Source organism: Zootoca vivipara, chromosome 15 (assembly GCF_963506605.1).
Source record: "Zootoca vivipara chromosome 15, rZooViv1.1, whole genome shotgun sequence".
In the NCBI taxonomy this organism is placed as follows: Eukaryota; Metazoa; Chordata; class Lepidosauria; order Squamata; family Lacertidae; genus Zootoca; species Zootoca vivipara.
This window is the reverse complement of record NC_083290.1, coordinates 36,158,888-36,181,794: the sequence shown is the minus strand read 5'-3', so window position 1 is coordinate 36,181,794 and position 22,907 is coordinate 36,158,888. Positions and strand designations below refer to the sequence as shown.

The 22,907-nt window shown below is 48.4% G+C and overlaps 2 protein-coding genes and 1 long non-coding RNA gene across 3 annotated transcripts; all 3 read left to right on the top strand.

Moving 5' to 3' along the window:
- Positions 1-14: 14 nt before the first annotated feature.
- On the top strand, positions 15-2,401 carry LOC132591192 (uncharacterized). The gene is made up of 6 exons (XM_060268407.1): positions 15-666; positions 775-879; positions 997-1,102; positions 1,317-1,379; positions 1,525-1,707; positions 1,801-2,401. The coding sequence occupies exons 1-6, from the start codon at positions 466-468 to the stop codon at positions 1,833-1,835; spliced, it is 693 nt and encodes a 230-aa protein (XP_060124390.1). The 5' UTR covers positions 15-465; the 3' UTR covers positions 1,836-2,401.
- A 2,653-nt stretch (positions 2,402-5,054) lies between these two features.
- On the top strand, positions 5,055-5,448 carry LOC132593244 (uncharacterized). The gene is made up of 3 exons (XR_009558605.1): positions 5,055-5,080; positions 5,189-5,293; positions 5,411-5,448. It is a non-coding gene; the product is annotated as an uncharacterized LOC132593244 (long non-coding RNA).
- Positions 5,449-12,857: 7,409 nt separating this feature from the next.
- LOC118097306 (maestro heat-like repeat-containing protein family member 7) lies at positions 12,858-20,146 on the top strand. Its single transcript, XM_060268597.1, has 19 exons — positions 12,858-12,881; positions 14,206-14,273; positions 14,434-14,602; positions 14,950-15,091; positions 15,170-15,288; positions 15,424-15,573; positions 15,993-16,135; positions 16,258-16,372; positions 16,486-16,622; positions 16,798-16,917; positions 17,051-17,165; positions 17,399-17,533; positions 17,688-17,852; positions 18,146-18,307; positions 18,416-18,520; positions 18,638-18,743; positions 18,958-19,020; positions 19,166-19,348; positions 19,443-20,146. The coding sequence occupies exons 1-19, from the start codon at positions 12,858-12,860 to the stop codon at positions 19,475-19,477; spliced, it is 2,256 nt and encodes a 751-aa protein (XP_060124580.1). The 3' UTR covers positions 19,478-20,146.
- The last annotated feature ends 2,761 nt before the right edge of the window (positions 20,147-22,907 follow it).

Below are 22,907 nucleotides of genomic sequence, written 5' to 3'. Positions count from 1 at the left end.
TGGGGCCTTTCAGACCTTTGAAAAGATTCTCTCTTTTGTGTAGGACCCTTCGCTTCTGCGGCTGTCGCTGCTGGATTTCCTCCCTGATGCAGAAGCTGATGTCTTCCCCGAGTTGATAGAGCTGGTACACCAAGCTTACCTCTCCAGGGAGCTGGGAGAGGAAGAGCTGAAGATGCTGGCGGCAACCTACTGCGGTCTGGCTGCCCATGTGAGTATTAGGGAACACATGACATCACACAGGGTGGAGGAGGAATGCTTTGGAAGAGGAAGGGTGGTGTTTAGACTGGCATGCAGCAGAGATGTTCTGGCTTCAGGAAGGTGTTCCACTGGAGCACCTTCTCTTGGAAGCCTGCCTGGAAAACACAGGGGGAGAGTCCCCCCTGCCCCCAGTCTGCCCCCGGAGGAGGATAGGGGGCTGAGCAGCCTCAAAACACCTTGGTGGACAGGAGAAAGGAAAGTGATCTGATGAGAAACACAACCTCTGATCTTTTCTGCCTACAGGAGGAAGCCTCCGTCCGGGCATCAGCCATCCAACATCTGGGGCTGCTTCGGGGCTGGGCGAGAGACCAAAGGCTTCCCATAACAACAACAACAGAAGAAGAAGAAGCCATTAATGAACTGGTCGTCGTCCTCCTTCACCTCGAAGACGAGGACGAGGTGGCCAAGGTGAGGGCCAAGCAGGTGGACTTATGCAGTAGGAGGGAGGGATTGTTCTCAAGAGCTTCCAAGACTATGTACTGCAATTTGTAAGGATCTTCTCTTCTTGTATTGCAGGCCGCAAGGAGGGCTCTTTCCCATCTAGCCCCACAAGTGAAGTGGTGGGCACATCCCAACAAATTTAGCCTCCACTTTGCTCTCCACCAGGCTGCCAAGCATCTGGTAAGGTCACTCTGCTTCATTGGCAGATTTGCCCAGGGATGTCTTTGGGGGTTACGGATTCTTCTGCCGCGCTCTCAAGCCTCTCTGATGCCCCTTCGCCTTTGTCTTTGCCGACAGAGCAAGACTTTCAGCAAGAACATCCTTCGGAGTGCTGCCTTGACATGTATGAAGCCGTCTGCCAACAGGCTGCCAGCAGTCTCCAGGGTGGCAGCTCTGCTTCTGGGTAAGTCAAACAACGTCCTTCCCTGGTAGGGATGGACAGAAACGTCTTGCTAATGATGCCAGTGAGGATGGGCATGTCCCCAGGCCACCTGCTAGGTAGGGCTCCATCTGCGCCCAGATCTTGCTCTGAGTGCTCCGCAAGGGTGGAGGCTCTAGCATACCTGTCCTCCTGCCGAGCTGCCGATGACGTCCCTTTTCTTGCCCTGTCTCGCTAGGTCATCTGGCTTTCCGGGATGCCAGTTTCATACACAGTCAAGACATGGCATCCTACGGCACATGTAAGTGAGACGTACAGAGAGCAGGGAGGGATGCTTCTGCTGAGAAAGGGCTTTAGGTGAAGGCAGGTTCTGGTGGGGGTGCTTTGGAAGTTTTTGCCTTGTGAAAAGCTGATTCCTTGCTCAACCTTTCTCTCTTGCCACTCAGGGCTGGAAGAGATGCAGCAGCACGAGGAAGAAGGGCTCAGGCGGACAGGGAGGAGCTGCCTGAACATCATGCAGCGGGCCTGTAAACATCGGCAGAAAGGCAGGGTCCAGCGCCTTGTGAGGAGGCTGCTCCATTGTGTTCACAGGGAACCTTACCCACGGGACTTCCTGAGCTGCATGCCAGGTGAGTGAGGCATCTGGTGGTCTATTTGGATGTCTGGTGGGCTATTTGGAGGTGATGTTTCTAAAAAAAAAGACCCCTTTCTCCTCCTGACAGAACATCCGCAGTCGCGCCAGGCCAAGGGAACATGAACATCAGAGTTGTGCTGCAGAGATACCATCTTCTGCTCTCCACGGTATCCAGTCTGGACCAGCGCCAGGAACATCAACGCCACCAGGATTGACCAAGAGGAGTGGTGCTGCCCTCACGACCCCCCCCCCCAATACATAGCGGTAGGAAATCTTTTTGTTGTTGTTGTGTTTCTTGTTGATGTCGTTTTTGATTGTTGAGGGTTTATTTCACTGATTGATTTTGAATCTCAGTATGGTTCACAACACCAAGTTCCAGCATACAAAGCACAAAATCCATAATAAGAATAATAGGTGTGCAAAAATCATAATAAAAATATCAGAACATAACATAAATTAAAATAATAAAGACGTAATAAAAATAGCCACAAGACTAATACAAAAGCCCCAAAACAACACCCCAGCCCACAAATCCAAAATCTAAATCAACATATCACATTTAACAACCATTTAAAACAACCCCACCCTGCAAATCAAACAGCACCCACCCAATTTAAAGCCCCATCCTTGTTAAAACAGTAATGTAATCACAAGGGGGCTGGCCCACAATCTGGTCTCGCCCCCTAAGTGTTGCCCCCAAAGGGACAACTTTTCCTTTATTGTTTGCCCTTTGTTGGGGGTCCCGCCCCCAGGACAGGCAGGCTCTATGGAGCTCCCCCAGTCGCTGTTGTAAGCCCAGGGTCCGGTTCCTTGCAGGACTCTTTCATCCTCTCGAGTGGGGGGCGGGGCAGGCAACCCCCCAGCAGCAACTTACTTCCAATTCTTTGTTTATTCATTATTGTTGGGGGGGGGGCAGCAACAAGAGGGTCTGATATTCATGAGATTTAGTACCCTTTCTAACAGAATCTCTCTTCTCTTTTTCCTGCATGCAACAAATCCACGATGGGAAATGGCGGTCTATCTGCTGGAGCCTGGGAGGAGACGTCCGGAGAAAAGAAGACCCCCGCAAGAATGTCATCAGCTGGGAAAGGAGCCGCCCTGAAGACGACATGAGCAACATCGACCCTCCACCTGGAAGTGAATTTGTGGATTGGACACTTTTTATTGACTCTTTCAGGACGTAAAACAGCAAGCAGGACTTTTTTTAGGAAGATAGATAGGTTAGAATGGATGTATAGAATAGTATAGGCAAAATAGGGAGCATATTATTTTTGTTCCTTCTTTTTTATAAGCATCTTTGTTCTTTTCCTCCTCACTTCCCCCCTTTGTATCACTTTATGTCTTTGTAATTCTACTTCTTTTATTAAAAATATTTTTAAATGATAAATATGGATCTTATGGTTTATGTTAAAATGTGTAAAATATTCACTTTGTAAAAAAAGAATAAATAATATTTTTGTTAAAAAGAGAAGTGAGTCTTTTGGTTTGTGAAAAGTCAGCTCGTAAGGGAAATCTCTACACATTTCCCTGGAGGGATGCCCTGTCATCCCCAAGATGGAGACATAGAGGCTGCTGGCAGGGATTGTATCTGGTGAGATGGGAGGATGCTGGAATCTGGAGAGGCAGGAGATTGTCTTGCTCTGAGCTGGACCCATCCTAGCATCTATGGGCAAGCAAAGCCTAATATCCCAAAGACAGCCCAGTCTTCATTCCAAGGAAACTGAACCCAGGCTAAGCGCAGGAACCCCTGGAGTTGTCTGCCGCTCAGAGGTGGGGATGTTCACAACCGTCCCTTTTCACCATCCTGCCCCACTTCCTTATCAGTTCTCTCCAAATACATCTCACCTGCAACCTCCAGTGGCCGAGACAAGATCCAGGCTATGGGAACTCATGAAAAACTCATAGAAAATCTGGTCTTGCTGTCCCTTCAGCACTTCACAGCCCCTGCTGGAAACAAAGGGCTGAATCCAAGGCTGCCTATGGGAAGGCAGATTTGGAGGGTGTGCTGGGAGGAGGCTCCTGTGAAGAGGGGGGGGGAAATCCCGTTGGGAAAAGAAGACTGCTGCTGCGGTGGGGGAAGAGCAATGGAGTCTAAAAACTGTTGCCTAAATCTATGCTATTCCTCCCTGGGATACATGTTCCAGATTCACTCCTGGCCCCCGAAGGAAAGGGGGTCAAACTTCCTGCAGGCAGAACCCCCTCAAGACTTTTAAGAGCTTCCTTTCTAAAAGACTATCTTCACCCTCCTGCATATTTAATTTGGCATACATTACAAAAACAACTGCATTCAACACATACCTAATGAAAGCTGTTTAGCAAAGCAACAAACTAACATAACTTATAAGATCTTGAGGAATACAATAGAAAATGGCATCTTACTCAAAATATATATATTTCACTCCTGGACTCACATCTTCTCATGTGTTGTGGCTTCAGTGTTCAAAAGTAACGTGCCTATTCTAGAAACTAATTCTCCCAATTCTCTCACTGCATTCATGTGTCCTTCCTTGTTGATGAAATTCCTTCAAGATTTACCACCAAAGGTCCATCACCCAGATTTGGCTTCAAGGTTCCTTATTCTTGAATTCAAATAATGTTTTCTTCAGTATGCTGTGGTTGGGGTCAGTCCTTGGTGAAAATGTTGCACGTTGCCCATAAGATAGCATTCTTGCCACTTCCTTAGAGATTTCTCATCCATCGTATTTCTTCTCCTAGCTTGGGTCTGTTGCTCTTCCATGGATCCGACACGCATCACAGGGAACAAGAGGGCATCTAGAAGAGCACGTAGGTGAGATCTGTTGGATACTTGCTGTCCATCTGCAGTAATGAATCTTCTCTCCCTTCACAAAAGGCCGTGGGCTTCTTGGGTAAGGATTACCTTTGCTGTAACCACAGCATATCTTGAATATCTCCTTCCTTGGGCCATGAAGCCGGGTTCATCTACAAACATGTCCTCATTTGCATCTGAACATCTTGATAATAACTTTCTGATTCATAGCAAAGAGATGATCGTGGGGTTCTCCTGGATCCGAAACAAGAACTGACAAAGGTAGCTAGGTTCAAGGAGTTAACACTTTCAAAGTCTGATTTGGGTTAGTCAGGAGGGAAACCTCATACTTGAACTGGGAGGTGGGAGAGGAAGACCTGAAGATGCAGAAGATGCTGAAGATGCTGGCGGCAACCTACTGTGGTCTGGCTGCCCATGTGAGTATTAGGGAGCCATCCAACATCTGGGGCTGCTTCGGGGCTGGGCGAGAGACCAAAGGCTTCCCATAACAACAACAACAACAGAAGAAGAAGAAGAAGAAGCCATTAATGAACTGGTCGTCGTCCGCATTCACCTCGAAGACGAGGACGAGGTGGCCAAGGTGAGGGCCAAGGAGGTGGACTTATGCAGTAGGAGGGAGGAATTGTTCTCAGGAGCTTCCAAGACTATGTACTGCAATTTGTAAGCCTCTTCTCTTCTTGTGTTGCAGGCCGCAAGGAGGGCTCTTTCCCATCTAGCCCCACAAGTGAAGTGGTGGGCACATCCCAACAAATTTAGCCTCCACTTTGCTCTCCACCAGGCTGCCAAGCATCTGGTAAGGTCACTCTGCTTCATTGGCAGCTTTGCCCAGGGATGTCTTTGGGGGTGACAGGCTCTTCTGCCATGCTCTCAAGCCTCTCTAATGCCACTTTACCTTTGTCTTTACCGACAGAGCAAGACTTTCAGCAAGAACATCCTTCAGAGTGCTGCCTTGACATGTACGAAACCGTCTGCCAACAGGATGCCAGCAGTCTCCAGGGTGGCAGCTCTACTTCTGGGTAAGTCAAGCAACGTCCTTCCCTGGTAGGGATGGACAGAAACGTCTTGCTAATGATGGCAGTGAGGATGGGCATGTCCCCAGGCCACCTGCTAGGTAGGGCTCCATCTGCGCCCAGATCTTGCTCTGAGTGCTCCGCAAGGGTGGAGGCTCTAGCATACCTGTCCTCCTGCCGAGCTGCCTCTATCTCCGCTTGCTTTGCACCGAGATGACGTCCCCTTTCTTGCCCTGTCTCTCTAGGTCATCTGGCTTTCCGGGATGCCAGTTTCATACACAGTCAAGATGGCAAACAAGTTCCTTGCTGCACAATATGCCCTAAAATGCCACTTGCTTTTGGTAAACCGGAGCCTTCTCCCTCGAGACTTTATAGCTTCTCTCTTTTTACTTGGTTTCAACACCTCTAAGTTGGGAGAATTAAAGGACGAGGATCCTTCTTTAAGCCATCAACAGGCTATAACTGTCAATTTAAAAGGTTCCGGTTCTGTTCTTAACTTACGAGCTTCAGAATGCAGGGCTCCTGCAGTCTACCAACACTCCAGATTCCAAGTTAATTCTGATAGGGGTGACTGTAACAGTTCAAGCCATCCCCTGATTCTGTGGGCAAGACTCCCATAGAAGAAATGGAGTGGCCCTCTCATAGTCAACCAAAGAGAGGCAAAACTGTACTGGGATGCAATCTCAAAAATGATAGAACGACTCTACACATGGACATCACCAGATGGGCAACATCGAAATCAGACTGATTATATTCTCTGCAGCCAAAGATGGAGAAGCTCTATACAGTCAGCAAAAACAAGACCTGGAGCTGACTGTGGCTCAGATCATCACCTTCTTATAGCAAAATTCAAGCTTAAACTGAAGAAAGTAGTGGAAACCACTGGGCCAGTAAGATACAATCTAAACCAAATCCCTTATGAATACACCGTGGATGTGAGGAACTGTTTTCAGGATTTAAATTTGGTGGACAGAGTGCCTGAAGAACTATGGATGGAAACTCATAACATTATACAGGAGGGAGCAACAAGAACCAACTTTGCATGACACTGTACCTACCCTGCTTCCTGAAAGTAAGACATACCCATAAAATAAGCCGCAGCAGGATTTCTAAGCATTTGCGCAATATAAGCCATACCCCGAAAATAAGACATAGTAATAGGCGCAATTCTGGAGGCTGGGGTGGATATCCTCACGTAAGACAATCTGGTTCATTGGAGATGTGTGCCTTCTGCCAGCTGCCTGGGGTCATTCACAGGCCGCCCTGTCTCGCTCTTTTCTTACTTACGGCGTTTATATCCAACTTGGCATCTCATAGTAGTCCCAAAGCGGTTTCCAATCTAATCAATAAAATGAACCTTTAGCTAAATCATAGAATTGTAGATTTGGAAAGAACCCAAAGGGGCATCTAGCACAATTTCCTGCAAAACAGGAATCCAATTAAAGAATCCCTTGCAAAAGGCCACCCAACCTCTTTGTATAAAAGCCCTCCAAAGAAGGAGAGTCCACCAGCTTCTGAAGGCGTCTGAATTCATATCCCATCTTTTTCTCCAAGAAGCTCAAGATGACATACATAGTTCTCGCCTTCTCATTTAATCCCTACAACCTGGTCCCAGCTCACCCAGTCGGCTCCATAGCTGAGTAAGGAGGTATTTGAAGCCTAGTCTCTGCCAGGGTTTCCTCTTCTGAGAAACAGCCATTCACATCACTCACAGAAGCTGCTACCAAGCAAAGAGGATGGGCAAGTAAAAATGATATCAGATTATAATTTGGCAACAAAAACAGCAGAGATTAAAGGAATAAATGAGAAAAAGATAAAGATGGGGGGAAATTCAAAGATTACATAGCAAGCTTTGTCGAGAACGCCGATCTCTCAACAGATCTATGAAGGCCCAAACCAATGAATATTAAGAGGGACAGTGAGTAAAGGTGTAAAGGAAGAGTAAAAAGGCACAATGTAAGACTGGCTGGAAAACACAATAGGGTGGGTGGAAGGGGTGGTTGATGAGATCATGTAAATTGCTTTTTGATTAAGCAAAGATTATTTATTATTTTTTGTATTTTTTGTTAGGTTGTGATAATTTTTGATTATTATTTACTATTATATTTTTGGCATGTTTATGTTCATCTGCCCCCAACCCCAAACTGCCCCGAATCAGCCGTCCTGGAAATGTTATTAATCAAGAGTTCAGAAGGTTCTGTTATATGAATTCGAAGGTCCCAAATATAAAATAAACGTTCATACATATATATGGCCAACATATATATAAGTACAGGGAAGCAATTCTGAAGACATTTTGACTCTCCCAAACCATTTTGACTCTCCCAAATTGACCTCAAATATTTCTCTGCAAGGAGGAAGGAAATGGGAAAGCCTCTCCATTGTCTTTTGCTTACCTGTCTTAAGGGTGTATTTGTGTATGAATAGGGTGAGCCTGTGACCTGAATTCAGGAATTCAGGAATTTACCATCACAAAAGAATATTCAGACTACCCATGTAAAGCAATCAGTGACAGATATCCTGGCAAACTGGATTCCTTCTGTGAGGTACAGTATGTATGATGTTTTGGGGGTGGTCTTTGGGGGATGTGAAACTTATAGCAGTCATGTACAACATTCCTACAGTGGACATGTTAGGGGATGTTTTGTACCACTCAAGAGAAAACCTCCTGTTTCCTCCTGAGCTGGGACAGACTTCCACTGCAGGCGACTTGATGTGGGTGTGGCCTATTCTGGGCAGAGGAACAAGCGTTCCTCCATGTTGTTCTGTTTCTTCTTCTTCTCCATTTTGCGTTCCTGTGTGTTAGGAAAAGTGACTGCTCAGTCGGAGTCACTTGGGACTAATTCCCTTATGGGACAGTTCATGTCAACTGTCATGTCATGACAGTTCAAACTACAAGAAAGAAGATTCCACCTAAACATTAGGAAGAACTTCCTGACAGTAAGAGCTGTTCGACAGTGGAATTTGCTGCCAAGAAGTGTGGTGAAGTCTCCGTCTTTGGAGGTCTTTAAACAGAGGCTTGACAGGCATATGTCAAGAATGGTTTGGTGGTGTTTCCTGCTTGGCAGGGGGTTGGACTGGGTGGCCCTTGTGGTCTCTTCCAACTCTATGATTCTATGTACTGTATATATATATATATATAGTTATGTAACCTAAGCCTGCCTTCAGGGATCTATCTGTGAACCTGAATGAATCTGTGAATAAACTATTTTTACATTAAGTTTAATCAGATTCTCGTGTCTATTCTTTTTAAAAGGGATCTTACTGAGCTAGGAGGTGGGCAATTTCAAAAGTCTCTAGAAGGGCTTGCACACCATTGTTCTGGGTTCCTCCTCCCTGCATGTGGGGAGTGAGGACCCTGTTGCAACAGTTGAATAAAGATCAGGCTTACTAGCTGCTTTGCTTCTCAATATACTCTGGTTTGCCTCAGTTATTTTCTCCTAACAATAGGGAACCCACTATACGGGCTCCATAGGGGAAAAGGAGCAGGTTTTTCCTATAACATAGGGCTCCACATTTGCACACCAACAAGTTGGGCCAGTACTCCAAGAAAGGGCCCAAATATGCCTTCATGCCTCTTCCTCCTCCCACACAAACACTACTCTCCCTTGTGTGTTTCCATCTCGGCTGATTGCATACCCTCCAACATTTTGCTTTTGGAAATACGGACGTCCTATTATTATTATTATTATTATTATTATTATTATTATTATTATTCTATTTATACTCCGCCCATCTGACTGGGTTGCCCCAGGCCACTCTGGGCTGCTTTCAACATATATAAAAACATAATAAAACATTAAACACTAAACAACTTCCCTATACAGGGCTGCCTTCCCACGTCTTGTAAAGGCTGTATAGTTACTTCGCTCCTTGGCTCAGGGGTCCCATAATTCCATACCCTCCAACATTTCTCTGATGAAAATAGTCCTAAGGAATAGTGGGACATTCTGGAGTCAAATCAGGAACTGAGACGGCTTTTGTAAATCCTGGACAGTCCCTGGGAAAGAGGGACACTTGGAGAGTCAGCGCCACAGGAAGAAGCTGTGCAGAGACGGAGGGAGGCTCTGCCAAGTCCTGGGTGTCTCCAGCTGAGGTCCCAAGGCCCAGGTGGCCGAGGATGGAGAACCAGAAGGGCCAGGGAGCCCAGAGGTCCTCCTTGGGAATCAGGGGCTGCCCAAGGCCTGGCTGGCAGAACCAGCTGAGAGAGGCTTCCTGACCATCAGGACAGTCCTGGGAGTCAGAAGGGCCTCATCCAGCTGGGGTGGTTACCTGGCCTTCCAAAGACGGATTGGTTGCCTTTCGGGCGCACAGAGTCCTCTGCTCCCTTTGGGACGCCTTTGGCCACGTTCTTGAAGTATGAGGAACGGCTTAAGGAGCTGGGTATGTTTATCCTGGAGAAGAGAAGGTTAAGGGGTTATATGATAGCCATGTTCAAATATATAAAATGATGTCATATAGAGGAGGGAGAAAGGTTGTTTTCTGCTGCTCCAGAGAAGCAGACACAAAGCAATGGATTCAAACTACAAGAAAGAAGATTCCACCTAAACATTAGGAAGAACTTCCTGACAGTAAGAGCTGTTCGGCAGTGGAATTTGCTACCAAGGAGTGTGGTGGAGTCTCCTCCTTTGGAGGTCTTTAAGGAGAGGCTTGACAGACATATGTCAAGAATGATTGGTGGTGTTTCCTGCTTGGCAGGGGGTTGGACTGGATGGTCCTTGTGGTCTCTTCCAACTCTATGATTCTATGATTCTATGAAATGTAAAAGTTTTTCCCTCACCCTAACCTGCTTGTCTTGTGCAGCCTACCTGGCTAGGCACCTCACAAGTTGAGCCCTCCCTCCCTAGCTGGCTGATTGACGCTCCAGGCTAGCCAATAGAGCTCATCAGCCAGCAGGCTCTTCTGGAGTGGGCAGAGCTGCTGCCAATGGCTCCCAGAGAAGCAGCCAGACTTTTCCTGAAGCAGAAGCCTCTGCTTGCAAAGCTCCATTTCCCTCGGCCTCTTGGTGGGGGTCTAAGGGGTGTCTTGGCTCCTTTCCACCTCTAGAATGGATGGCGTGGAGGCTGCAAAGGAGGCCTTCTGACCTTGAGGTTTCTGTCACTGAAATGGCCTGCATGAAGGTTGGCAAAAAAATTAATAAATAACCTCCATTTGCCATTCCCTGGCATAGCTGTGCCGAGTCTCCTGTATTCCCTTTTTCCAGCTGTTCCCAGCCGAAAAAACGGATTTTTTTGTTTTTTCCCAGTTTATTCTGACGCGGCAGCCATTTTGGAACTGGGCAGAGCATGCACAGAAGCGACTTTTGCTGCTGCTCTGCCCAGTTCCAAAATGGCTGCAGCGCGACTTCTGGCGTGGCGGCCATTTTGGAAAAGGGCAGAGCAGCATCAAAAGTCGCTTCTGAGCATGCTCCGCCCAGTTCCAAAATGGCCGCAGTGCTACTTCCGGTCTGCTACTTCCGGTCCAGTCCCTTATTTCTCAGGCAGGGACTTGGCAGGTATGTTCCCTGGCCATTAAAGCACCATAACCTTACTATATTGGAAGTCTCAGGGGGATGAGGGGTTATGTGAACATCATTAGGGTGTTGGAGGCAAAGCTCCATGAGGAAGAGAAGCAGAATTTCTTGTTATCTCTTCCCCCTTTTCTTTATTCCTTCTATTTTGGATTGATTTCTACATTTACTACTATTCTGGCAGGCAGAAATTCAGCAGGTGGGGAGCATTTGCCAGGGACTGTCTGCTGCCTGTGGGGCCCATGTAAGCCCCCCAGGGGAATCTGTGTGACTGCAGTACAATGTTTATTGTTTTCATTTTATGGATCAATGGTCTATTCATGTTAAATAACTGTTTCAGGCGTTGTTTTTAAAAGTCTAAAATGGATTAATCCATGTTGCATTACTTTCTATGGGAAAGCGCAGCTTGGTTTGGAAACGCTTTGCTTTTGGAACGGACTTCCGGAATGGATTGAGTCTGAGAATTAAGGTATCATTGTAATTCCATAACTTCCAGGCCATTTTCCCAAACAAACGAGGGACATTCTAAGGAAAGTGGAACATTCCAGGATCAAATCAGAAACTGGGTTGGCTCTGCTAAATCAAAGACGGCCCTGGAAAATAGGGACACTTGGAGGGTCTGCCAAAGGTGGCCATCGTAGGCGCAGCGGAAGCCTTGCAGTGTGTCACTCCTAGGAAAGCTGGAGACCGTATTTCTATTTCCTATCAGGGAGGCCCTTGACTGGGCCAGTCCAGCCTTCTTCCAACCTTGGCCCTTCTCTGTGGGGCAATGCAGAGGCCTTGCAGTCAGTTGCTCCCAGGAAAAGGGGGGTGTCAGGGGTTCTGTCTGCTCCTTGGTGTCTCCTGCTCTCAGCTGAGTCCGCATCAGAAGGCAGGACAGGCTTCTGAACCCTGCATTGTGATTGGCTGCCTAGTGCAAAGCAGCCAATCCTGCCCTAAGTGGGTGTCGCCAGGGGGCGGGCGGAAGTGTATATAAGCCCTGTTTCGCCAGTCTGCTCCGGGAAGTCTGCTCAAGGAAGCCTGGGGGCTGAAGGGCTGCCTTGGGTCTTGCTGAAACCCACCTCTCTTTCCTCAGGGCTCAGGGGGAGGCCCCTTTGTGAGGGCAATGGGCCCTTGGAGCCAGACTACCAATTCTCCATAAACACCCACCCACCCCATCCTGGAACCTGTAGGATAACATAGTTGCAACTGAGCCCCTCAAGTGAGCCTGCGCATTTGCCAGTCACTGCCTGTGGGGCCCAGATAAGCCCCCTGGGGAAATCTGAGAGGGGCTTGAGCCCCACAGCCCCCTTGAAGTTGGGCATGAAGCCCTACATGGTCAGTGGCTGTGTCTCTGTCCAAGAAGAGCTGGGGGTGGAGAAGGTCAGCGTGGCACCAGCAGGACAGGACTTGCCTGGGGACATCTCAGGCCTCTCCTTGGGCCTTGGGAAAGGGGCTCTTCCTCTGCCTTGTTCCTCCACATCCCTTCCATTGGGTGTCTTTGGAGTTTCTAAACCTGAGAACAGGACTTGTCTCACCTTCTTTTAAATCAATGTCAGCTGCTTTAGAAGACAACAAGAGTCTGCAAAGCAGGATTAAAATAATAATAAAAAGTATTAAACTGTACAGTTCGAAGAATATATATATCACCCTTGAGTTGCATGCCATTCACATTGCTCTAACCACTAGGCCACATGGACTCTCCTAGAACATTGGCACTGAGGCCGGGAATTCCATGTTCTCAAGGGCCGCTGCCTAGCAACGGAACTTGTGACCGTTTGAACAGTCCTGCATCTTCAGCATCTCGAGGTTTGCAGAGGTGGCCAGTAGTGACCTTCGCTCAGTCACTACATTAGAAGATGGCGTCCCCACGACCCCTGGAGGTAAGTGGAGGTTGCCATGGCCAGTGGGCTTAACTCTAGAACCTAGATTAATAGTATCACCAAGTTTGGCAAAGAGCTATCCAAAATCAAAGAAAAGGTTGAGCTTTGCCCAAGTTTTTGAAAGGGGAGAAGGACTGCAGAAACGGAAAATTCAGTGTCCTATATTGCAGTCGATTGAATATTATTTTGTACAAAGGATTCCTTCTGGTTTATGTTCATGTGAATCTGGGAGAGGCGTCATTTATATTTCTACATGCTGGATGTTATGTTATACTATAATTTGGAAGGGAAAGAGAAAAACAGAAGAAGAAAAGAAAGCGTGAGTGGCTGGCCAAGTGGAGGGGAAGGAGGTGCCGGACGGAGCTGGTTTTTCTGCAGAGCTGAGGCAGGGAGCCCTGCTACCCACCTGTCCACAGAGTCCATCGCAGGAAAGGGCTGCTCCCAGGTGCAGGCGAGGGAGAGAGAGGAAGCCTGGCGGAGCTCTGCTCCTGGAGGAAGGATGGATGAGAAACAGCGCCATGGGCTCTGGTGAGACAGGCCAGCTCCCTCAGGCCTCCTCTCCCCCAACTGTCATCTGGCGGCAGCCATTTCATCAGGCTGCCTCAGTGGGAGAGATGGCAACATTCTAGACACCGAGGCCTGACTGCTTGCGAGTTGTCTTTTCCTCTGCCCTCCTTGCCCCCTTTCCTTGTGTGTTGTATTTCAGTTGGTCAGTTTGTTTATTACAAAAGAAGTCACCATTAGGGAGTTTCTTGCATTTGATTTCATGGAGGGCTCCCTTGGAGCCTTTTTGCCTTAAGAGAGGGGCAAGGTAAAGGTAAAGGTACCCCTGACTCTGGGGTTGCGGCGCTCATCTCGCTTTACTGGCCGAGGGAGCCAGCGTACAGCTTCTGGGTCATGTGGCCAGCATGACTAAGCCGCTTCTGGCAAACCAGAGCAGTGTACGGAAACACTGTTTACCTTCCCACCGGAGCGGTACCTGTTTATCTGCTTGCACTTTGACGTGCTTTCGAACTGCTAGGTTAGCAGGAGCAGGGACCAAGCAACGGGAGCTCACCCCATCGTGGGGATTCGAACCGCCGACTTTCTGATCGGCAAGCCCTAGACTCTGTGGTTTTGACCACAGCGCCACCTGTGCCCCTAAGAGAGTGGTACAAATGCTCTAAATGAATGGATTAATAACGTCTCTAAGGAAATGGAGAACAGAGATTTTCAGTTTGTTTCCCAACCTACCTCTGCGCTTTCCTGATCAACACAAAAACATGAATGGGTCTGATCCATTCTTCACATTCTGATGTTCCTGTTTCTCTTTTCTCATGGACAGGGAATTGATTTTGATGAGGATCAGATATCAGTAATCAGCCTGGAAGATGAGGAGGATCTTTATGCAAGGTAATGCTAGGCGAACCGCCCCCCCCCCAGCCCCCCAGAAATCAATTGCTTTGAAAAGCCACCACCCCGGTCCATTTCTAAGGTGGTGGTGCTTGGGGTCTTTGAAGGATGGGAGGCAATAAAACCTTTTTACAAAAGTGCTCCTCCTCTCTCCCCTCAGCATCTCAACCACAGGTTCTTTGGGCGCGGCTGATCCTCCTCCCGACGGCTTCAGAAAGGACCAGCTGAAGGCCAGGCTTATGGATGTCGTCACCAGGATGAAGAGTGGAAAGATCCGAAGGAAGGCGCTCCAAGATCTTTCCGCCCTCCTGCAGAAGATCCAGGAATATGTGAGTTACTGAAGGAAAGCATTGCAACCATGCAGGGCTGACAAGGCCTTCAGGCTGCCCCTTCCAGGCCCACCCTGCAAGGGGCCCAAGGGACAATCAGGCATCGCAGCACATAACCAATTTTGAGAAAAGAGCTGGGCCATAGTACAGCAAATCCCAGTGAGTAAAAAGTAAAAAGCAAACATCAGGAAAAGAGGGGTGCGAAGTAAAAAAGAAACTATTCCCCCCCCTCCCTGATATAGGATTGTAAATGTTTTGGAATGTTTTGAAGATTTAATAATAATGTTATAGGGAAAATGGTGATGGGTCTCTTCTCTTATCAGTCACTTCTCTGGGTCTCTTCTCAGCCATCGGTAGCGCTTCCTGCATCCCCCCTTGGCCAACTGGTGGCTATTTCCTGCCTGTGTGCTTTGGATCCAGACCCGGAGTGCAGGCAGCAGGCAGCAGAGGCCCTCTGCCATCTTCTGCCCATCCTGCGGCGCAAAGAAGGTAAGACTGGAAGGAATGCATTCCAGCATGGGGTGGGGTGAGCAAGGCCCGAACTAACCCTTTGGCTTTCCTTTGCAGAGACGCTGGCACAAACATCGTGGAACCAAACCCTCATCCTCCGAGCTCAGAAGGTCCTCCAATCCACCGGAGGACCGGTTCCTGAATTGTTCGTGAATGATTGTTACTCTCTTGCCAGGGTAAGTCACTGTCACACAAGGCAGAGCGGTCTCTCAAGCCACATGTTCTGGGTTCCGCAGAGACAGCACCTGGGCTTTCTGCTCCCCAGCCCTGCCCTGTGGGCAGCTCTGACCTTCCTCTCTTGCTTCATTCAGGTCTATGGTGCCTATCTTCCTGCGGAGCAGCTCTTGGAGGCCATGTGCTTCCTGGCCAGTGACCTGGTTGTCGAGAGCAGCTTCAACCCCTTGGACATCTCCCACTTGCTGCAAGAGTTCATCAAGCAGTTTAGCGGCACAAAAGTGGAGGTAAGGTGTCTGCAAAGGTAGGAGAGAAGAAGATTCTCCACTTTGCTGTAGGGGAGGCAACCTCATGCCATTGGGTGGCCAGGACACATGTTTCTTTAGAGAGGCCTGACAATGTCAGGACAAGAACCTCAGCCAAGGGTCCTGAGAGACATGGGTCCAGCAATGGGGAATCCTCCTCCTCCTCATCCTGGGAGCAGACTGGCAAGCTTCTTCTCTTGGCCAAGAATGGATAGGGCAACTGGTGCCCTGGAGCTGCCTGGGTCCAAAACTCCCAAGGACCCTGAGTGGTACCTTCGAAGGAAGATGGCTGTGGTAGCACAGGTCAAGGGCCCCTCTTTCTATGAGAGATGGAGGGATCCGCCTGCAGACAGCCCCGCTTCCTTGTACTCTCCCAGCAACCCTCTCCTTTTCTCTGACAGGTGGAGGTGCTGCTGGAGGCCTTCTATAAGATCACCCAGGGGCCTACAGTGCAGGGCAGAAACATGGCCGCCTTTGCTCTGTCCATCATGCCACACCAACACCTGGCGAAAGTGGTTGCATACCTCCTCCAGTTTCCCTTCAGGTATGGAGCTCTCCAGGTTCTACTGGGCTAAGGGAAAGGTTGGCAAGATGCAGGGCTTGCTCAGAAAGCCCTTGCTGCCATTTCCTTGAATCTGACCATTGATCTTGTTTTTGCATTCACAGAGACTGCGAGAGAGTATGGAAGGAGGTTTTGGCATCAGCCGACCAAGAACAACTGCTCCATCTCATGGCCGAGCAGCTTTACCAAAGCCCCTTGGCGGAATCTGCCACCCAAGTGGTAAGGACGAACCACCTGCTTTCTGGCTTCCTTCTTCCCAGGGTAATATCAAGGGGTTTCTGTATTCTGCAGAAAAGCAGGGAAAGTAACTTGCACCTCTCTCTCTCTTCCAGCAACATCTCACCAGCCTGTTGCACGCCATCCTCAGGATGGAGGTATACAAGGCAGCTGTGCGCCGGAACTTCCCGCAGCTGCTGATCGCTCTCCTGGGGATGGTTGTCAACTTCCATTATGACCAGGAATTCCTCGGGTGAGTAGTGTGTTGCAAAGGGGCCAATGGAGTCCTTTTTCCTTCAACTTTGGGGGGTTGCCAGTCCAGCTTTGTTTTTCAAGGGAGGCTCTCTTGCTAGGGAGCAAGGATGGGGAAGGAATTTGAGTGGGTGGCAATGACCCTCCTGGTAAAACTGGCCTTGCTTTGGTTACAGAGGGGCTAAGGAAGTTCTGCACCTCCTTCTCGGCACCACTGGAGAACAAGTAGAGGCTGCCATTGTTGACCAACTTTTCTGCCGGGAGAATTTCAGCCAGGGGTTGGCTGCCATGGTGAGGTAAGAGGAAGAACACAGTGACCTTCCCCAATGGTCTGGTAAACGGAGATCATGGCACGGGATCGGACTGTGCCCCTGTTTGCTTCCTTCGGTGTCTTTCCCTTCCTTACCCAGATCTGGTTCTTCATTTCAGAGCCGTCGGAAAGCGACACTGGTGGATCCCTCCCATGGTAGAAAACATCACCGCTGCTCTCGAGGACCAGGAGTTTGCCGGAATGCCACAAGTAGCGGCAGCTATCTACATCGAGGTGAGGGGGACTGACGCGGGAGGAAATGGGTGCAGCAGCAAGGAGGCCCTGGCTTGGTTTCTGCCAAGTGTTGGGCTTTGTGTTCTTTGGCTCCTTGCATGTCCTTGGTTCCCCAAGCAGCCTCCATCAGAATCTGGACATTGCACCTGCATTTACCTTCCCTATTCTGCGGCTTATGTCAAGGCCTCAACCTCTCATCACTGAAGAGTTTCTTTCTCTTTGGGCCTCTTTAGCTGCTCAGCTGCCGTCTGCAGGTCTATCCCTGTGAGGATACACTGGAGCAGCTCCTCACCTGGCTGAAACATGACCACCTGCAAGTCCGGAAGCTCAGCGTCAGAGGGATATCCCTGCTTCTGGACTCTGACATGGTAAGTGATAGTCAGAGGGAGGGGGGAGGGGGCACAGATTTTGGTTCTAATCATGGCCCAGCACTCTTTTGCTGACAGAATGCTGAAGGGCCTGTTCTCAAAGAAACAGCGTGGGGCCTTTCAGACCTTTGAAAAGATTCTCTCTTTTGTGTAGGACCCTTCGCTTCTGCGGCTGTCGCTGCTGGATTTCCTCCCTGATGCAGAAGCTGATGTCTTCCCAGAGTTGATAGAGCTGGTACACCAAGCCTACCTCTCCAAGGAGCTGGGAGAGGAAGACCTGAAGATGCTGGCCGCAACCTACTGCGGTCTGGCTGCCCATGTGAGTATTAGGAAACACACGACATCACACAGGGGGGAGGAGGAATGCTTTGGAAGAGGAAGGGTGGTGTTTAGACTGGCATGAAGCAGAGATGTTCTGGCTTCAGGAAAGTGTTCCTTTGGAGCACCTTCTCTTGGAAGCCTGCCTGGAAAACACAGGGGGAGAGTCCCCCCTGCCCCCAGTCTCCCCCCGGAGGAGGATAGGGGGCTAAGCAGCCTCAAAACATCTTGGTGGACAGGAGAAAGGAAACTAATCTGATAAGAAACACAACCTCTGATCTTTTCTGCCTACAGGAGGAAGCCTCCGTCCGGGCATCAGCCATCCAACATCTGGGCCTGCTTCGGGGCTGGGCGAGAGACAAAAAGCTTCCCACAACAACAACAACAGAAGAAGAAGCCATTAATGAACTGGTCGTCGTCCTCCTTCACCTCGAAGACGAGGACGAGGTGGCCAAGGTGAGGGCCAAGGAGGTGGACTTATGCAGTAGGAGGGAGGTATTGTTCTCAAGAGCTTCCAAGACTATGTACTGCAATTTGTAAGCCTCTTCTCTTCTTGTGTTGCAGGCCGCAAGGAGGGCTCTTTCCCATCTAGCTCCACAAGTGAAGTGGTGGGCACATCCCAACAAATTTAGCCTCCACTTTGCTCTCCACCAGGCTGCCAAGCATCTGGTAAGGTCACTCTGCTTCATTGGCAGATTTGCCCAGGGATGTCTTTGGGGGTGACGGATTCTTCTTCCGCGCTCTCAAGCCTCTCTGATGCCCCTTCGCCTTTGTCTTTGCCGACAGAGCAAGACTTTCAGCAAGAACATCCTTCGGAGTGCTGCCTTGACATGTATGAAGCCGTCTGCCAACAGGATGCCAGCAGTCTCCAGGGTGGCAGCTCTGCTTCTGGGTAAGTCAAGCAACGTCCTTCCCTGGTAGGGATGGACAGAAACGTCTTGCTAATGCTGGCATTGAGGATGGGCATGTCCCCAGGCCACCTGCTAGGTAGGTCTCCATCTGCGCCCAGATCTTGCTCTGAGTGCTCCGCAAGGGTGGAGGCTCTAGCATACCTGTCCTCCTGCCGAGCTGCCGATGACGTCCCTTTTCTTGCCCTGTCTCTCTAGGTCATCTGGCTTTCCGGGATGCCAGTTTCATAGACAGTCAAGACATGGCATCCTACGGCACATGTAAGTGAGACGTACAGAGAGCAGGGAGGGATGCTTCTGCTGAGAAAGGGCTTTAGGTGAAGGCAGGTTCTGGTGGGGGTGCTTTGGAAGTTTTTGCCTTGTGAAAAGCTGAATCCTTGCTCAACCTTTCTCTCTTGCCACTCAGGGCTGGAAGAGATGCAGCAGCACGAGGAAGAAGGGCTCAGGCGGACAGGGAGGAGCTGCCTGAACATCATGCAGCGGGCCTGTAAACATCGGCAGAAAGGCAGGGTCCAGCGCCTTGTGAGGAGGCTGCTCCATTGTGTTCACAGGGAACCTTACCCACGGGACTTCCTGAGCTGCATGCCAGGTGAGTGAGGCATCTGGTGGGCTATTTGGATGTCTGGTGGGCTATTTGGAGGTGATGTTTCTTTTTAAAAAAGAGCCCTTTCTCCTCCTGACAGAACATCCGCAGTCGCGCCAGGCCAAGGGAACATGAACATCAGAGTTGTGCTGCAGAGATACCATCTTCTGCTCTCCATGGGATCCAGTCTGGACCAGCACCAGGAACATCAACGCCACCAGGATCGACCAATAGGAGTGGTGCTGCCCTCACGATACCCCCCCCATACATAGCGGTAGGAAATCTTTTTGTTGTTGTTGTGTTTCTTGTTGATGTCGTTTTTGATTGTTGAGGGTTTATTTCACTGATTGATTTTGAATCTCAGTATGGTTCACAACACCAAGTTCCAGCATACAAAGCACAAAATCCATAATAAGAATAATCAGTGTGCAAAAATCATAATAAAAATATCAGAACATAACATAAATTAAATAATAAAGACATAATAAAAATAGCCACAAGACTAATACAAAAGCCCCAAAACAACACCCCAGCCCACAAATCCAAAATCTAAATCAACATATCACATTTAACAACCATTTAAAACAACCCCACCCTGCAAATCAAACAGCACCCACCCAATTTAAAGCCCCATCCTTGTTAAAACAGTAATGTAATCACAAGGGGGCTGGCCCACAATCTGGTCTCGCCCCCTAAGTGTTGCCCCCAAAGGGACAACTTTTCCTTTGTTGTTTGCCCTTTGTTGGGGGTCCCGCCCCCAGGACAGGCAGGCTCTATGGAGCTCCCCCAGTCGCTGTTGTAAGCCCAGGGTCCAGTTCCTTGCAGGACTCTTTCGTCCTCTCGAGTGGGGGGTGGGGCAGGCAACCCCCCAGCAGCAACTTACTTCCATTTCTTTGTTTATTCATTATTGTTGGGGGGGGCAGCAACAAGAGGGTCTGATATTCATGAGATTTAGTACCCTTTCTAACAGAATCTCTCTTCTCTTTTTCCTGCATGCAACAAATCCACGATGGGAAATGGCGGTCTATCTGCTGGAGCCTGGGAGGAGACGTCCGGAGAAAAGAAGACCCCCGCAAGAATGTCATCAGCTGGGAAAGGAGCCGCCCTGAAGACGACATGAGCAACATCGACCCTCCACCTGGAAGTGAATTTGTGGACTGGACACTTTTTATTGACTCTTTCAGGACTTAAAACGGCAAGCAGGACTTTTTTTAGGAAGATAGATAGGTTAGAATGGATGTATAGAATAGTATAGGCAAAATAGGGAGCATATTATTTTTGTTCCTTCTTTTTTATAAGCATCTTTGTCCTTTTCCTCCTCACTTCCCCCCTTTGTATCACTTTATGTCTTTGTAATTCTAATTCTTTTATTAAAAATATTTTTAAATGATAAATATGGATCTTATGGTTTATGTTAAAATGTGTAAAATATTCACTTTGTAAAAAATGAATAAATAATATTTTTGTTAAAAAGAGAAGTGAGTCTTTTGGTTTGTGAAAAGTCAGCTCGTAAGGGAAATCTCTACACATTTCCCTGGAGGGATGCCCTGTCATCCCCAAGATGGAGACATAGAGGCTGGTGGCAGGGAATGTGTCTGGTGAGATGGGAGGATGCTGGAATCTGGAGAGGCAGGAGATTGTCTTGCTCTGAGCTGGACCCATCCTAGCATCTATGGGCAAGCAAAGCCTAATATCCCAAAGACAGCCCAGTCTTCATTCCAAGGAAACTGAACCCAGGCTAAGCGCAGGAACCCCAGAGTTGTCTGCCGCTCAGAGGTGGGGATGTTCACAACCGTCCCTTTTCACCATCCTGCCCCACTTCCTTATCAGTTCTCTCCAAATACATCTCACCTGCAACCTCCAGTGGCCGAGACAAGATCCAGGCTATGGGAACTCATGAAAAACTCATAGAACTCATAGAAAATCTGGTCTTGCTGTCCCTTCAGCACTTCACAGCCCCTGCTGGAAACAAAGGGCTGAATCCAAGGCTGCCTATGGGAAGGCAGATTTGGAGGGTGTGCTGGGAGGAGGCTCCTGTGAAGAAGGGGGGGGGAATCTCGTTGGGAAAAGAAGACTGCTGCTGCGGTGGGGGAAGAGCAATGGAGCCTACAAACTGTTGCCTAAATCTATGCTGTTCTTCCCTGGGATACATGTTCCAGATTCACTCCTGGCTCCCGAAAGAAAGGGGGTCAGACTTCTTAGAGGCAGAACCCCCTCAAGACTTTTAAGAGCTTCCTTTCTAAAAGACTATCTTCACCCTCCTGCATATTTAATTTGGCATACATTACAAAAACAACTGCATTCAACACATGCCTAATGAAAGCTGTTTAGCAAAGCAACAAACTAACATAACTTATAAGATCTTGAGGAATACAATAGAAAATGGCATCTTACTCAAAATGTATATATTTCACTCCTGGACTCACATCTTCTCATGTGTTGTGGCTTCAGTGTTCAAAAGTAACGTGCCTATTCTAGAAACTAATTCTCCCAATTCTCTCACTGCATTCATGTGTCCTTCCTTGTTGATGAAATTCCTTCAAGATTTACCATCAAAAGTCCATCACCCATATTTGGTTTCAAGGTTCCTTATTCTCGAGTTCAGATCATGTTTTCTTCAGTATGCTGTGGTTGGGGTCAGTCCTTGGTGAAAATGTTGCACGTTACCCATAAGATAGCATTCTTGCCACTTCCTTAGAGGTTTCTCATCCATCGTATTTCTTCTCCTAGCTTGGGTCTGTTGCTCTTCCATGGATCCAACACGCATCACAGGGAACAAGAGGGCATCTAGGAGAGCAAGTAGTTGAGATCTGTTGGCAGCCCTGTTCAGGGAGGCTTTTAATGTTTAATATATTAGTGTTTTATTTTTCTGTTGTAAGCCGCCCAGAGTGGCTGGGGAGACCCGGCCAGATGGGCGGGGTATAAATAATATATTATTATTATTATTATTATTATTATTATTATTATTATTATTATTATTATTTGATGTCCATCTGCAGTAATGAAACTTCTCTCCTTTCACAAAAGGCCCTGGGCTTGCACTGTTCCAAAAGCATAAGTAGAATCTTTATAGATATGGAGAGTCCTAGTCAATTCCATCAGTTCAACCTCTTGTGCTGAAAAATGAGAGAGCAGTCCTTCTTGTGTAAGGATTACCTTTGCCGTAACCACAGCGAATCTTGAATATCTCCTTCCTTTGGCCATGAAGCTGGGTTCATCCACAAACATGTCTTCATCTGCATCTCTAAAAGGAACATCCTGATAATAGCTTTCTGATACATAGCAAAGAGATGATCATGGGGTTCTCCTGGATCCGAAAAAGGAAATGACACAAGGTAGCTGGGTTCAAGGAGTTAACGCTTTCAAAGTCAGATTTGGGTTAGTCAGGAGGGAAAACTCATACCTGAACTGGTAAGTAGGATGAAGAAGCTTTTCCTTTGGTGCTGAGAATCCAAGGCACTCCATGCAAAATATAATCTCCAACATCAGCTCCCATAGTCACCTTCTGAGCCTCCTGCACAGGGAGGACAAATGCTGCTGCTGCATGTTGGCCATCATTGGGCCA